The 16,605-nt window shown below is 37.5% G+C and overlaps 1 protein-coding gene across 1 annotated transcript in view; it reads right to left on the bottom strand.

Moving 5' to 3' along the window:
• Positions 1 to 432: 432 nt before the first annotated feature.
• LOC150082097 (uncharacterized) overlaps positions 433 to 16,605 on the bottom strand; it is a 79,053-nt gene continuing 62,880 nt past the window's right edge. Inside the window, exons 2-3 of the mRNA XM_090380429.1 lie at positions 3,970 to 4,099; positions 433 to 1,472 (exon numbers count right to left, since the gene is read on the bottom strand). Of these exons, the coding sequence (XP_090236555.1) occupies positions 654 to 1,472; positions 3,970 to 4,099 (949 nt within the window). The 3' untranslated portion in view covers positions 433 to 653. The remainder of the gene's footprint in view (positions 1,473 to 3,969; positions 4,100 to 16,605) is intronic.

Raw genomic sequence — 16,605 nt, 5'->3', positions numbered from 1 at the left:
ATCTTGATACCATCTCCATAATTCAATTCTAACGCAGCAACAAGCACTAGAAAGCGACCAATTGCCGGAACGAAGTACCACATGTCTGCAGCCGACAAGACCTATTCAAGATGAACTGTCTTATTTCTGGGATTTGCCATGGTCACTTCTTTCCTCTTCTTGTTTTATATTTATAAATATTGTTCCAGTTGTGGTCTACTACCACAATTGGAACAATATAAGGAGTCAACCTATTAACAGATGAATCAAATAATTTTACACAGCGCAGTAATGGACTTTATTATTCCAGTAGAAAATTATCTACATAATTATGAGTACGTGATTATTAATAAAAAAAAAATAATAAAGAAAACGAACACAGCTACAAATTACAAATGACGTATCCTAAAAATCTAATAATGGCCAACAAAGAGCTTATCGAAAATGGCAACACATAATTTGAGAATTCAAACTTAACAGAAATCGTCGCATTTTTAAGCGCTTTGGTGTTTCAGTTCTAGAATTTCTCTTCTCGTCTAGAATTCCTTTGTAGTAGCAACATATGGACTCGACTGCTGCTTTAGAAGCAATCTGTCTTCTCCTGTTGAAGCCCTTACTTTTTTCTCCTATTGAAGCCCTTGCTTTCTATTATCACACAGCCCAATGGTAACATATTACGTTTTGTAGTAGTAGGGATAACCTTCAATATTTGATTTATCTTCCTGATTAGGTATAATTTCATAAACATTAGGGGAAGTTCTTGAATCATCACCATCGTAAACGCGGCCAAAGGCTACTGATGGTTCGCTGTCGTAAATACCACCGTGAAGAATAAGAAACCTGTTTCTTGGCACTCGCTCTGGATCCAAAGAATCTCCTTTCGTCAAATCAGTAAAGTCCTTATCGAGTTTCTTTTTCAGGTCGAAGTCTGCAATGTTAATTCTGTCGCTAGTAAAGCGGAAGATTTTGGGATAGTCGCTTGCTTTTGATGGGATGCCTCCGAGTTTATGCCTGCTAGGTCTTTGTTTAGGAACAAAAACATTTTCAACGGCGCCTTTAGGCCCCTTGTGCCTTACATCGCCAGAAGGTTGTCTGTGGGGATTTTCGGATAGATCTAAAGACGGAAGAGTAGTAGGATTTGGAGGGACGGTGTCTCGATATCGGTAAGGCTGAGGCGGCGATGTTGTGGGATGGAAACGAAAGAGTTCGCTGAAATCCGGAAACTCCGGAAAAGTAGGAAAGCTTTCGAAAAGTGAACTGAAAGCCGACTGAGGTCTTCGACCGATCACTGGTTGGAAGTTTCCGTAATAACCTGTTGCTTGAGGAGAAGGTGATTCCGACTTGATTGATGTAGATCCTTCTTGATCTTTCTGGATATTTTCTTGAGGAAGTTCAGTCGTGGAGTCAGGACTTTCTGAAAGCGCAGATCCTGAACTTGTCGCCAGGGGATGTCCCAGGATAAAGCACAACACCAAGAGAGTTAAGGTGTAATTCTGCAAAATATAATATAAAAATTATAAACCGTCTAAGCTACTGCAAGGAATTAGTAAATATTAAATATAATGATGTATTAATTTATCTTAATTCCCATTTAATTCAACATTCTAATGCTTAAATAAGATTTAACAGCAACAGTATTACAGAAGATCATTTTAATTGCACTTATTTGGTATTCGTACCTTGGTGCATTTCGAAAGCGTCGTTCGTTTCAGCTTGGTCCTTTTCCATGATATGAATAAATCACTGGTCACGATAGGAAAGCATTAAAATAACACTATCTAGTCCCTAGATAAGACGCTTTCTTGGCTAGCACAGCTGTTGTAATCGTTAGCTTTCCATGTTATGTAAAAAGGCATGGATTATAGTCCCGTCTAGACAGGGATCTTTTATGGGCACTTTTCACACCGTAAAATAGAGGGTTGCAGAGTTTTCTCTGCCGGAAACTATTTTTTTCATCTGGAGAATCAGGGCAAACTAACCAAAGAATAACGCAATTTGGACACAGTATAAACGCTTCGTAACTTTATCTGCCTTTGTTCAACCTTAAAAAACTGGATCAACCTTAAAAACTGGAAAGAAAGCGATTTACGATTTTTATATTTGACAGTCCCAATACACATATGCACAATAAAAGCAGAAACACAATGCTAATCATGAAAAACAAATCATTAAAATCACTGTGAAATAGTACACGTTATGTTGGTCGTACTGTTAAATATAACCAGTGATGGCAACGGTATGTTGAAGCACAAACTGTGATGTCAGCTGCTGCTCACAGCTTTTCCTATGTAAAATTCACACCTATGCCTTGTAACTTTCCTACAATTCGGCTACAATATGAAAATTTCCCTAAATTCTCTCTCTCCTTAAGATACTCCCCATAACCAGAAGATGCACGGATTAAGGTCAGGTGAGAGAAATACAAAATTGGGTAAAACTGCCCCAATCAATAATACGTCGATAATTTAGGGGGATTTGTGGATAAATACAGAGGTGACCGTATTCATATCTGACAATTATAGGTATTTGTAATTCTAGGAATTTTTATGGGCCGTAGCGCCCTTCCCTAACCATAAAGGAAAGGGTTGCTTCATTCCCACTAAACACCAATATCATTTTGGCTGGCATTCCAGGCATCTGGACTACTAAAACAACAGAAAAGCTTGAATAATCACAATAAAAACGCGCTTCTTTATTAGAAGAAAGCCTTCATTATTCAGAACGCCTTCCTGTGTTATGAAAAGAATGCCTTAAAAAGAAAACACTCTCCTCAACTGCCAAAGGCGTAATACTTAAACAGAAATCGTTATTCTCATGTCCCATCCTCTCCTAATCGTTTCAAAATCATCGGTTAAACGATTTATTTGGAGCAAATCTCGCTATTTAGCAGTTGCGTGCTTAATTAACCGATCGAAAAGTATCAGTTATTAACAGTGTCGTGACACTGTGGACACAGGAAACGGTGCAAAGAAAAACGTTGAATGAGCGTACAGTGCGGGGGGGGGGGGGGTTATGAGGCTAAAATGATGGACACAGAAGCTTGCCTCTAACAGAAGACGAAAGGTAAGGCAAAATAAAATAAACCGGTTGAGGGAAAAATCAGGATTATGCCTATTAACCCGCATTAACATATAAATATTTTTTTTAAAACATGAATTTGGGTGCGTTACCTACGAAACATGCCCAGCGTGTTATATTTATGAAATACAAGTGTTTTAATTATTATTCTAATATTATAATCACGGATAATGCCTATGGTGAGCAAAAACAAAGAGTACTTGAGAGGTAAAATACTGCTGGAAAAAAAAATATAATACCCCCACCGGAAACCTCGATCAGAACTCTCCTGCTTCTGGTGAGAGCTGGCCCCAAGAAGAGTAACTGAAACTCGAAGCGTAACTTAAAAAAGTTTTAGTGGTTAAGAGTACTAGGTAGCACAGTGTTCATGCACCATTTTCGTTTATTGATACTTAGCAAGCAGCTATCAATAAACGAAAATTTTATTTAATGTGGATAAAGTTTCTCCCTGAAATTTTTTAAAATATGTAACTTCGCCAGGAAATTACAACCTTTTTTTTTGACCAGAATGAGATGAACTAGTTCTTGTGTCTATAAGAATCCAAGAAGTAATAAAACATATATGAAAAAATACAATGAATATTTTTAAAAATGCTTTACAAATGGAATGAATTTGTTTAGTCTGTCGATTTTGCATACATGTTCTTTCACTAGCATTCTTATCACGGGGGTAATTGGGGTAATTTTTTTTTCTTTGTTCTATGTTATAGAGTGTAGATGAACACAGGCCACTTTCATATGAGGGGAATTTTTCAGTACATTAATCGAACAAATAATACGAATGTGTACTTTAACATGATTTCATACATGTATTATTTATTTTTTTTTATTTTAGTATCACATACAGATCCTTAAAACATTTTGCATTCAAAACCGGTTAGTATTAACACAGACAGCACTTCAATAACTTACTTGCAAGTCACTCAGTCCAGAAATGGAACATATCAAAAGTTTAGAATACAAGCAGTAACGAAAGGGGTAACACTTTATCCTGTCAAGATGCGTCACCAAATGTAGGCTAATGCTTTTTGGTAACGCATGACTTCACGATTGTTATAGAAAAAAAAAATAATAGCCAAAGGGTAACCTAAATTTTAAAAGAAGAAAGCAATGGTAGTAACCATAATCTGCCGCTGTAACTGTAATAATAAATAAATACAGTAAACAGATTTGTTCACCGATTTCTTTAAGTGAATATCAAACACACAAAAATCATGCATATAACTAAAGCCTGGGGATATCTCGATCAGCGGTCTCGTGTTTTCGGTCTACATAAGCATGCGTAGGAGGCACCAATAATTTATTTAAAAAGCGCCTCAAGAAACAACTACGGAAAGTGTTTTTAGCTAGAGAAAAGAGTAGCTAGTTCTTTAGTCCACACTGGAACATCTCGTCATAACAGGGTTACGATTTTGTTTTTAAATTGTCTATTATCATTATTATACAAGGGACGTTACGTGATTATTCATCTTATGACAATGAATTAATTAGACAGTGTCGTTTATTTACCTTATTTCCAACTAAAAGTACGACGACCGAAAAATGGGGAAGTGAAAGAGAAGAACAGCGCATTTAATACGAGGGGGGGAAATGAAGCTAATGCTGGATTGCTAATGAAAAGTAGCCATCTAGTATTAGCAAGGACAGAAACGAGAGTTTCCCATGCCGAGGCCCGTTCTCTATTAGTAAAGAAACAGTTGAAGGGAAAATAATATTCCCCTAGAGACAGATCAACCAAATGCATAAGATCTCAAAAAATTAGAAGTAATAGTATACTAAAATCAATGTATACGTGGTGAACATATTTTAGCGTAAGTTAATTCTGGTTTCTTATAGAGCAGCTGTTCCCAAACTGGGATCCGCGGACCCCTGGGGGTCCGTAGACAAGTTCCAGTGGGTCCGCCAAACGACCCTCTTGAACTGGTCAAATTACTCGTTCTATGTATAGCAAATTGATGATAAATAGTTATTATTATATATTTATGTAAAAATAAGAATAAAGTTGAGTTTGAATTTTCTTTTCAAAAAACCCAAATTCTGATGAATTCTTGGCTGACTGGGTATTTCTGGGAAACGTGTTGGTAACATATTTGATGAGCAAAGAGGATATGTTCTTGACAAGGTTTCCCAGCAACACCATTTACTACTGGTGTTCCTAGGCAACCTTGGTTTATGCCACTTGATGTTAGCAAACAGGTTAGGAACTTCGGAACCGTTAGAGTTGAGAAATTTTAGAGGGACATCATCTGTCTTGTTTTTCGAGCAAAAGATTAATTTTCTTCTTAAAGTTCTTCTCTAAGGCATGCTTGAGTCCTGGTCAACTGGTTTGTATGTGTGGATATCTTTCAAATGATCATGGACTTTTAAAACAACAGTGATGTAGCTTTTATTGGATTTTGAGAAGTGAAAAAAGGAATCTTTTTGAGATCTTTTATGGATGAGACCTCCTCTTTGGAGATGTCGTTTCTTTTAAGCACATTCTTTTTGTAGTCAAAGTTCTTCAACTAACTTTTAATGGCCGTTAATATTTTCATTGGCACTTAAATGGGAGATCTTGCTGATACTGTCATATAGATATACCAGGAAGTTGAAAACTAATATTGTGGTGAGGATTTGCCTGAATTTAAGACCTTTTTATGTACTTCATATTTCAACTACCGGGGAAAGAGAAAGTTCAGCTGTGCGAGGGGCTCGCGGGATTGCTCCGTTGGTTGTTAGAACTGTGTGTGTGTGTGAAGTATGGGCGGGACCATAATGTTGTACTACTGCCAGATCAAGTTAGAAGTTCTGACAACTCATTTTCTTGAATTTAAAACGTTCCCATTTAGTTAAGTACAGTACTTGTATTATGATGGTTATACAATTTAGGTGTTTCGATAATATTATTTGATAATAAAGTAGTATAATGGCATTTCCTTCATAATTCATTATTAATGAATTTATTTACAAATTTTATGAATCAAATTATGAAATTATGAATTAATAACCTAAAAACCGTGCCACGAATAAATTTATTTTAAAAATGTTCATTAATGCTATTCATAGGTGAACTATGAACGAATTAGAGAGATACACCCTGGTGGTAAAACAGTTCTATTTGAATATATTATCCAGTTACAGTGAATGGAGATATCGCAACGTTTCAGAGAGCAGAAAGAATGAAACAAAAAGAAAGTTAGTTTGGTGAGTCTAGAGTTGATCGGATAATGAATGAGGGTTTGAACCCTGCAAGCATTCTAACGGGTTTAAAATTAACTGGCGAGACTATGGCTGCAATTCTGATGAACAATAACCATGGAAATAAAAGATAATAATCTTTATTGCAGCTTGTAATATATTTAGAATGATGCCAACAAGTCCATTGACCTTTCATAGTATAAACTAGGGTTTCGCATCTAGACTGCAGGTTAAAAGAAGAGATGGAAGTGTGTGGGGGAGGGGGGGGGAAATAGAAGTAACAGCTGTTGGCCGCCATCAATGTTTCGGACCTCGCGCGTCACATAGATTTTACGTCACGCGAAAGCCTCAGAGGGTTGAGGCTTTCGTGTCAAAGGGTTGGGCAAAGAAAACCTAAATATATATTAATATTTGTAATTTTTTAAACATATTACAATTTATCATTTATAATGTTTATTAATCACCAAAGCACCTAACTTACCAAGCATCGAATTCGTCAACAGCTTTTTGTTCCAACGATTTCAAATTTATAAAATGAATGTTCAATAACTTACTGTTAGTGACTCTTATATCTCCATATTTTAAGTTGGCTTAAGGAATAGTTTCACGAATATCAACACAACAAAAAAGTACTTATTATCGTCCTTATTGTGCTCCGCGGCAGAGGCTAAGTTAGCCAACCTTAGGCAGAGAGAATAGGGTTTCCCATGAGGAATCCCGAAGTTGTTCCTGCTTGCACAATATAAAAATCGGTCCTAGAACACACATATAGTCAGAGGATACCTGCAGCTACGGAAAACTCTGCAATCAAATAGTGCTTCTAATTAATGTTAAGATTTAAGCCCTACAAACAGCTGATTCATCATTTTAGGAAGGATGTAGATTTGCTTGAGCGTGTACAAAGAAGGGCAACAAGATTGGTGAGGGGAATGGAGGGATCCTCTTACTACGAGAGGCTTAAGTTCTGCAAATTTCAGCGGCTGGAGACTAGGCACCTGCGAGGTGATCTGACTGAGGTGTATGAGACCTTGAATGAGTTGAGTACGCTGAATTCTGTCGGGATTCTTCCACTTGCTCAAATTACGAACCTAAGGGAGCATACATTCAAATTGAGGAAAGACAGTTGTAGGATAGATGTGCGGAAATTTGCCTTTAGCCAAGGGGTGATTAATTGCTGGAACAAACTTCCATCTGTCGTTGTGGAAGTTGATAGCTTAAATAAATTCAAGGAGGAACTGGACAAACTTTTAGAGGGAATGGTTGTGTGAAATTTTTTTTTGGCTGATGCTACATAAGCTCATACGCTTGCTTTCTTGCATCACATGCCTCTATTACTATTACTATCATAGCTCCGCTTCATTGAAAGTGTTTGAATGATATCAATATTTTAAAATATATATTTCTCTTGAATAAAATGAAAAATAATTTTGTTGCTTCTATGTATCGCACTAATTAAAACATGTATCACATCCAAGCGACACTAACATGGATAACCTATTTATTTTTTACACCTATCTAATCAGTTTGCTTCATTGGATTACGACTGTATGATACTTACTTTAATATCTTAGCCAGTACAAATTTTATTTAATATTTCATAATTTTGTGATTTATTTTTTATTATTTTCTTAGCATTTAAACTTTTTTAATCTTATCCCTTATTATAAACAATATATAATTAAGGTTAAGTTCCTGTATTGCTAAATAAATAAATCTTTTTTTTTTTATTTATTACCTTAGAACACGTACACCTATTTGAAGATGTGAGGATATATTTCAGCTGCGACTTGCATTCTGCTTCCCATATTAACTCTGTTAAATTTAAGGCGTTTATTTGATAGAATATACATTCTCCCTGGCGTCACAAACCGTGCAATCCCTCGTTCTAGCAGGGTGGGTAAAGTGCCTGCCTGCGCAACCCAAAGGTCGCGGGTTCGAATCCCGCCTCGGGCTTGGATCAGAGTAGTGCAAGAACCTTGGGAGGTGCATTATAGTTACAGAAGCCGATGCGCCAACAACTAACAAAAAAAAAAAATAATAATAATAAATAAATAAAAAATAACCCTCGTTGCAACCACTATACATGACCCGCCTTTATAGCTATAGATCCTTATGTTGTGAACTGCATCTGACACAGATTTCTGGTTTCTTCGGATTTTCATAAAAGAGACGTACTTTGCTCATAACGACTACTGGCTTTCGTTTTCTGGATTAGCTAAAGCATCCATGGTTGGCAAAATCTACATTATGCACGCCTTTATTGAGCTGCGAATAGGGGTATTTAAATTCCACAAAACGATTATTATTTATCTTTCTCATAGGTAGTCAATTTTCTATTTCCATTAATCGAACAGATGCCACTGTATTCACTTCCCGTTATCCCCAAGTTTGCTATTTGCATAGTGAAATTCTTAGTATTCGAGCACTTGCAACGTTACAACTAGCAAATATTACAATTACTTTTGAGGGATCATTCATCGAATGGGACTCCTCTGTTGTAGATTAGACGAAATAAATCCTCATCTAATATATCATTCATAATAAAGCGTATTAGATATTTATGTCTAAGATAAAAGCGTATTAGATATTTATGTCACTTGGATAAAAACTGTATGGAATATTCTGCATCAATGAACAATAATTTTAAACGAACACGCTCCAAGTCAATCAACACTCGCATCAAGTATAAAACCGCTTTAAGTACAAGTCATCGTCCAAGATGAGCAGGAATTTTTCGATTTAGAGGAGTACGTTAAACAGTTTGGACAACCATTTTGTTTCTTAACGGACTTAATGAATCGAGTCTCGGTACACTTGACAGCGTTACTCGTTTGCTACAGACGATTAAACTTTAAATAAACTGGGCAGACGAAAGAGGAAACAGTTTAATTAGCTATCAACACCCAGTGACACACACCGCTAAACGCTTCGATACACCTAGCGGAAAACAGGAAAGTGCGCGAGTAATGCGGGCATTAATTTTAAAACATGAAATTGAAATTTGACATTTGAAATCGGTTTCTAACAAGACAATGCCGAATATTAGTGGAATGTGCAATGGATTTCATATCAATGCGTAATTCATTTGGCAAGGCTTAGGTTTATTTTCTTTAGGTTTGTTTAAATATATAAATATCTATCTATACATTAAAAAAGTTTTCTTCCTAGCGATATTTATTCGAGCCAATGGGAGAAGAGGGCGAAGCAATTACGTCACTACAAATTCAATTAATTTTGACAAATGCCTCCATAACGTTCACTAACCTCGTGCACGTGATTCGCTGTCTAACGTTTGATGTTCCATTGTAACGTTTTTTGGATATTAATGAATATTCTATACTGCATTTGTAAATACTGTGGTTTAGTATTTTGTAAATATTTGTATACTTTGTAAATACTGTAGTTTAGTCCTGCTATTTCGGATGCAACAATATTCCTTATGTATTATGGAACCCGAAGCAAAAGGCCTTTTCCTAAGTGTCCTATGTAAACACAGGTAAATAATTACTTAGTGATATTGGCTGAAGTCCATTATAGTATATCCCAGCAGGTGCTTCGATGAAAGCAAGGAAGACGGCAATAACTGACAGGTGAAGGCACCTCCCTTTTCTAAATGTTTTGTGTCGTCGAGGAGGAGGGACTTAGCTTAGGTAGGGTGTTTATCCCTCCATCCCGCTTTTTAAAATGAGAAAAAGAGTTCCCGATTAAAAACAGCGGCAAATGTGGGGAAAAAACACCCTAGGAGGACAGTGGGCGGGGAAAGCAATGGCATCTGCCAATCACTGGTTTGTTCCTGTCCATTTGTCGAAATATGGGAATCACAACTTGTCAATCACTGATTTCCCACTGTTTTGCTTGCTGCCATGTTGGAGGGTGTACACCGTTCTGTAATTTTACCGTGATATTTATTCGACCTTGAGAATGCCGCACACTTCAAATGTAGAGATAAATAATTACATAGGTCATTTCCTGATTAGATATCGACTAGTGCGTTTCAATAGGTGTGTCTTTTACGTAGAAAAGGTGGGCGAGAAAAGTCCCCTAATGGTTTATTAAATATATTTAGCAATACACAAAATACAGGAACTTAATTCCTGTGATTATACTGTTTATGATAAGGGAAGAGATTAAAGTTTAAATACCAGTAGAAATGATAATAAAAATCAACCATGACACATTAAATGAAATGTGTAATGGATATTAAAGTAGGTATGGCACAGTCGTTTTCGATGGAGCGAATTGACTTGATAATGTAAAAATATAAATAGGTTGGTTTTGTAGGGTTTAGGCGCATCACTCGGCAATATTGCGCCGTATATAATATGTATGTAAATTGTGCGTATTCTGTAGTCGATTTGCTGTTTGCTGAAAGAAAAAACCGAGTTTCCGGGAGAAAAACCATGCTACCTTCGCCTGAGATCGATTAACTAAACCAAGTTGTGAACAAGACCATAAAAATTCCTCGAATCATCGACAGGATTCGAACTCAGGTCTTTCCCGCGCAGTGTGGGGAAGACGGTGATTACACTGGCTGTGTTACCCACTGGGAGTCGATGTTAGTGGTCCTTGAATTGAAATACTTGTATCAATCAGTTTATTTCATTACATTTAAAGAAGCAACGAAATTATTTTTATAAATTACTTCTTTACGAATACAAAGCCACTACCAGGCTGTGTTGTAAAAAAAGGAGAAACTAGGTATAATGAGTTTTTTTTTTTCATAGATTGCAACCATGAATAGAGTACAGTACATTAATATTTTCACTTAAGTTTCTTTATTCTTATTAACAATATCCTCTTATTATAATTATCCAAGCACGAAAGATCACCGTTCCTTCATAAAATATCACATGATTTCAATTTATTTGTTACTACTGGATAAAAATATTTGACAATGGCGAAGGAACTGCAGAAGAAGAATTGTTGATATGATATACAGTATAGTGACTTGTAGTTCTTAAAATATAACAGACTAATTCTGCACATTCTCTGTTGTCTTTAAAAAGAAAAAGTCCGTGCGGCATCACAATGGTTATAATCACCGTCCTCTCATCATCCCAGTTGGAAAAGGCCCGGGTTCAAATCCTGTCAATGACGTGAGGAACTTTTAATGGCATTTTTCACTATTTGACTGAGTTAGTCGGTCTCAGGAGTGGATAGAAAGTTTTTTCTACCGGAAGCTCAGGTTTTTCGTCCAGCAAAGCAGGCAAATCTACCAGAAAACACGCGCAGTTTATGGACATATTACACGTGGGTAGATGAGATTATTCTCGGGTGGCCCTAATATGACAGTTTTTAATCTCTAAAAAAAAAGAGCACGGGTGTGTTGCATCGGATGAGCGTGGAGTGCATAGAATGGGTTTAATTATCTCATACCACTTGTCAGGAAACTGTTTACCCAAATATCTGTGAATGAAATTTAAGGTTAATAATTTCGACAAGGAATAATACAATTGTTAACTGCATTTAGCAGTTACGTAGATTTGAAATGACATATTAGCAAACCCTCCAATTAAAGGTTGTAAAAACAATAGGTTGTTTCTTCGGCGGAATATTCTAAGTTTCCTCAACTTCGAATTCCGCCGAATATTAGGCGGAATTCGAAGTTGAGAAAAGCCGATGTGTGCAAGGTGCTGAAAAGGACCCTCGTAGAATATCAGCCTCTATTTATTCATAAAAGACTGTGGAAGATAAAAGAGGGCTGAGATGTCCAGGCTGTGAAAAGGCGGCTTCTATGTCAGCATATATCATTGTTATTATCTTGGATTTGATTTTGAAGGCATCTGGAACTGCGATTTGAGCAAATAAAAGTTTTTAATCAACCTCTATCAGTTTTTTTTTTATATATATTGTAAAGCGAAACTGTTTGAAGCTGTGGGGGAAAAGGTGTTTGGATAAGACTGGAAGGAACACCTTTTCCAGAATCTTAAGAAGGATGGATGCGATGGCAATTGATCTGAAACCTTTATCTGAGATGACAGTTGCTTTTTTTTTTTTTTTTTTTTTTTGTAGAAACCCCACAAGGTATCCATTCCGTCCTTCAAAGTTCTGGTAGAAGGCAAATATGCTCAGCAGCATATTTAGTGTATTGGTGGGCCTTCTTACTTATTGCAAATGAGACAACCCATTCTAATTAAGTGTTCTGCCGAAACGCAGGTATTGTGCAAAACTTGTGTTCATAGGTCGTTTTGCGTGAGCTGAAAAACCTGGAATAACTAACAGATAGAAACCACGTTCCCTCCGCCTGAGATCGCTTAGCTACAATCCTGGTTAAGAAGTATTTTTAGAAATCTCCCCAATCTATGATGAGACTCAAACTCATACTTCTCCAAACGGTTGACAAGGATCGAAACCACTATACTGTCACGCAGGACATGTAGGTAAAGATTTGATAAAGTCGAATTTACAGTAGTGGCTGAGGGTAGTAGCAACTAGCTGAACATATTTGTAACAACCACTATTCGCTTACTGATTATCTGGTTCAATTAAAGATCCTGGGCAGGACCTGGGCGACAATTGGATAAATTATTGAAGGTGGGGATGTCAGGGTAAATGGTCTGAAGAGCGAATATATTAATTGCAGCCGCTCTATGTCGATTAAAGACTGCTCTGATGATGATAATTGTTTCACCCGAAGACATATCGTAACCCTAGGAACTTTATATAGGCTGTATGCCGTGGCTTTCCATTTCCATCTGCGCACGTGTGTACGAGTCTGCAGCCGCCGTGTTCAAGGCTGGTTTGCCTGTTTGCGGAAGAAAAACACCCTGAATAACACAGGATTACAAAAAATAATAATAAATAAATAAAAGCTGTACTTCCGCTTTTACAGAGTTTTGTATCATCACAATGAAATGTGGGGGAGTTTAACTAAATTTCCAGGTGCCTCCCTACATAAAAACATACATGTACCTCGGCTTAAGACTGGATAACTGAAACGCAGGTGAAAATTCCTCCACTCGTGGACGTGACTCGAACTCAGACATTTCTAATAGTAAGTGATTACACAACTATACTGACGCGGAGGTGAAAGACTGCTCTAGCATATGCTTCCTTGTATTGTATTCTTCCTTGGATGACACCTTAAATCTTCGGTCGGCCACGAAGGTTTGTTTGATTGTGAAATAATGTGAAAAAGAGGAAGCTCACCATGCCCTAGTCCTTTTAAAAATTGGAATCATTTTGGCAGATGCATATAATAGGTAATTTCGCGTATCCTTATTTATACTCCAGCACGACCACTAAGTCAGAGGAGTTAATTAATCATGAATACGATCATTAATCGTATTTAGCAGTCAGTCCACTCAAAGATATGTGTTACTGCACTCTCGCTCCTGATCACTCGGCTACGCCAGGCCTGAATTCTTGGGATGATGACTCAAGGCGAATGCGCGAAAACTAGGCCTCAGTTCTCAAATCCATGTAAAGATGGTTTTTGCTGCTCTTAATTTCTGAAATTTGCAATATTTCATAAATTGTAAGGAGCTACAGATTATCGATGACGCTAGAAAATGACTGCAATTCGGCCGTGATCAAAGGCCCATGGAGGCGGAAGAAACATGCATGGATATACAGTAGTACATAATTCAGCGGTTCCCAAACACTGCACCGCGCACCTCAAGGTGCTGCGGTATATTTTAAAATTTCGAGGGAAATACAGCGATACTCAACATCTGTCGGACAACCCGCGAACTACTAGCTCGAGGTAGTTCACAGTTTCAACATTATCACAGTTTAAACATTACTTATTAAATTGTTTGGACCTAATTACTTAATAAGCGGAACTGTTAAGTATTTCTTTTGGCCTAGGGCAGCCGGGAAAAAATTACTGAGACACTAAGGGCGCCGTGAACCGAAAAAATTTGGGAACCTCTGACATAATGAATGATTGTTTCGGAGATGAGCGGTCGGTTAATTTGCTGAGACTAAGGAAAGTAGACACGTGTATGTGTGTGTGTTTCGTCGGAGTGGTTGTTTTTGTAATACAATTTAAACAACGAACAAACATCAAAATTTGTGTGGGAAGCACTTTTTACTTAAACATTCTCTCAATATTCTCACAAATGCACAAAGTGATATTTGTCCTTTGTTCAAACTGCCACACCCTGACAAATGGTAAGATAGCCATTTAAAATAATTCTCTCCAACGAAGAACGCACTCATTTGTCTAATTTTCCCGGTCTTCGCAAACTAATTGAGTTCACATGCCCGAACCAATCTTTTGATTACGCATATCACACATGTTCCGGCACGTGCAAACATGAAGATGCGCACAAATACACATATTGCAATATTTCGGCCATTGGTTTTAAATTTCCCAAGCGTAAATGTAGGTTTATTTAAGATATATAAACATAAGCCACACCATTTTTCTAATTGCCGAGTATGGCTACTTACTATGCATAGTGTTTTAACTGGATTATGTCCCTATTTGACTATGAAATATACTAATCTTAATAAATTCAAGAATATCTGAGACTAAAAATGGCGTAATGTATTACTGGCGTTGTCTGAAGTATCTTCAGTCTCCTTTATTTTGCGATAATGGAATCTCCAAAGGTTATTGTACGTTACAATGCGGAGGCAAAGCGTAGGTCCAAAAGCAACGATAGCTTTCTTAATTTTAAGAGATTCTTCTTTTTATGAGTTAAAGGAGGGATTATGTTTATATATCGGTAAAATCTAGAGTAGGCTAAGGTTAGAATGGCAATCGCACAGCGAACTTTAGCGTTAGGAGTTTACTGCAGTTTACATTTCATCGCTGAACCATTTGTTTCTTGCCTACTAACCTCTAAGAAATGATAACCCGACCTTGTTCTTAGAGGAGCCTCAAGACCTTCACTAAAGAAATCATTGTAGACGCAACTAATGTTAGCTGTCATGCTTTTCAAACAGATGACCCCTTAAAGCACAGAATGCGTAATCACAGTCACAATGCCGCTATTGTTCATATCCATTAGAGATACATATACAAAGGGTACTAGGAAAGTTTTGCAATACAGCTTTGTTTATTTAATTTTTTCAAAGTAATTTCCTCTACATTCAATACACCTCTCCATCCTCCGAAACCAATCTTTAAACCAGTTCTGCCAAGTTTCACTAGGGAGTAAAGCACACTCGTTGTCCCAAGCCCGTAGAAGGTCCTCATCACTGGAAAACCGCCTCCCTTTTAGCTTCATTTTCACATGCGGGAACAGTGCAAAGTCGCAGGGAGCAAGGTCTGGTCTGTAGGGAGGGTGCTCCAGAAGTTTCAGTCCTGTCGTGGTCAAATATTCGGTGCAGGCTTTGGCGCGGTGAGCTGGAGCATTTTCGTGATGGAGGTACCAGGTGTCCATTTTTGACTTTGGCCGCAGGTTCTTCATAGATCCATTGATTTTAGCCAGGCATTGTTCAGTATACCACTTAGCTGTGACTGTCTTCTGCTTGTCCAAAACGACACGTTCCACAATTCCACTCGATTTGAAAAATATAGCTATCATTTTCTTCTTTACAGATCGGGATTTTCTGACAATTACGGGTGTGTCGTCATCATCAAAGACCCAAACTTTGTTTTGAGCCTTGGTCGGCAGATCGTAATAGTACAGCCAAGTCTCGTCACCTGTCACGATGTTGTTCACACACCGAGATTGTCCCTTATCAAATTTTTTTAACATCTCCCGGCACCAAGTCACACGTCGTGTCATCTGCTCTTCAGTCAGTTGATGCGGCACCCAGAGAGAACAAAGTTTCTTCACGTGCAAATGATCTTGCAGAATCGAACGAATTACTGGTGCATTTAGGCCCAAAGTATCCTCTATCTGTTAGTAGGTCACTCGCCTGTTTTCGTCAAGCATTTTCCTCACAGCAGTAACGTTTTCCTCCGTAACTGACGTTCGTGGCCTTCCCGGCCTCTCAGAATCCTCCAGAGTGAAATTTCCCCTTTGGAATTCTCTATACCACCTGAATATCGTTGTACGATGTGGACAATCATCATCTAGTGCAAGAGTCATTTCTTCTAAGCACTGGTCTATGGTTAAACCACGCACGAAATTATACCGCAAAACTGTCCTTATCTCATTTCGTGACCACGATGCCATCGCAAGCACTTTACACTCTCACTACTAATGAATAACTGAGCCCATCGACTTGGCGCGGCGGCTACTATGCACGTATGAACATGTCTCAACATGCAGCAACAAGCAGCTTCCTGTGATTCATTGTTTCGTCATATTGCAAAACTTTCCTAGTACCCTTTGTATATTTATATCGGTATACTGATTTGGAGCAATACAAGAAAGAAACGCTACAAAAACATTTCAGTAAAATACATTTGTATCTGAATTGTTAACAAAAGAAGCAAATGAATAATATGAACTCTCTCAAGACTGAAAA

This window comes from Mastigoproctus giganteus, chromosome 8 (assembly GCF_048544385.1).
Source record: "Mastigoproctus giganteus isolate SK-2022 chromosome 8, ASM4854438v1, whole genome shotgun sequence".
NCBI lineage: Eukaryota > Metazoa > Arthropoda > Arachnida > Uropygi > Thelyphonidae > Mastigoproctus > Mastigoproctus giganteus.
The sequence above is the reverse complement of the archived record's forward strand: the minus strand, read 5'-3'. Positions and strand labels throughout refer to the sequence as shown.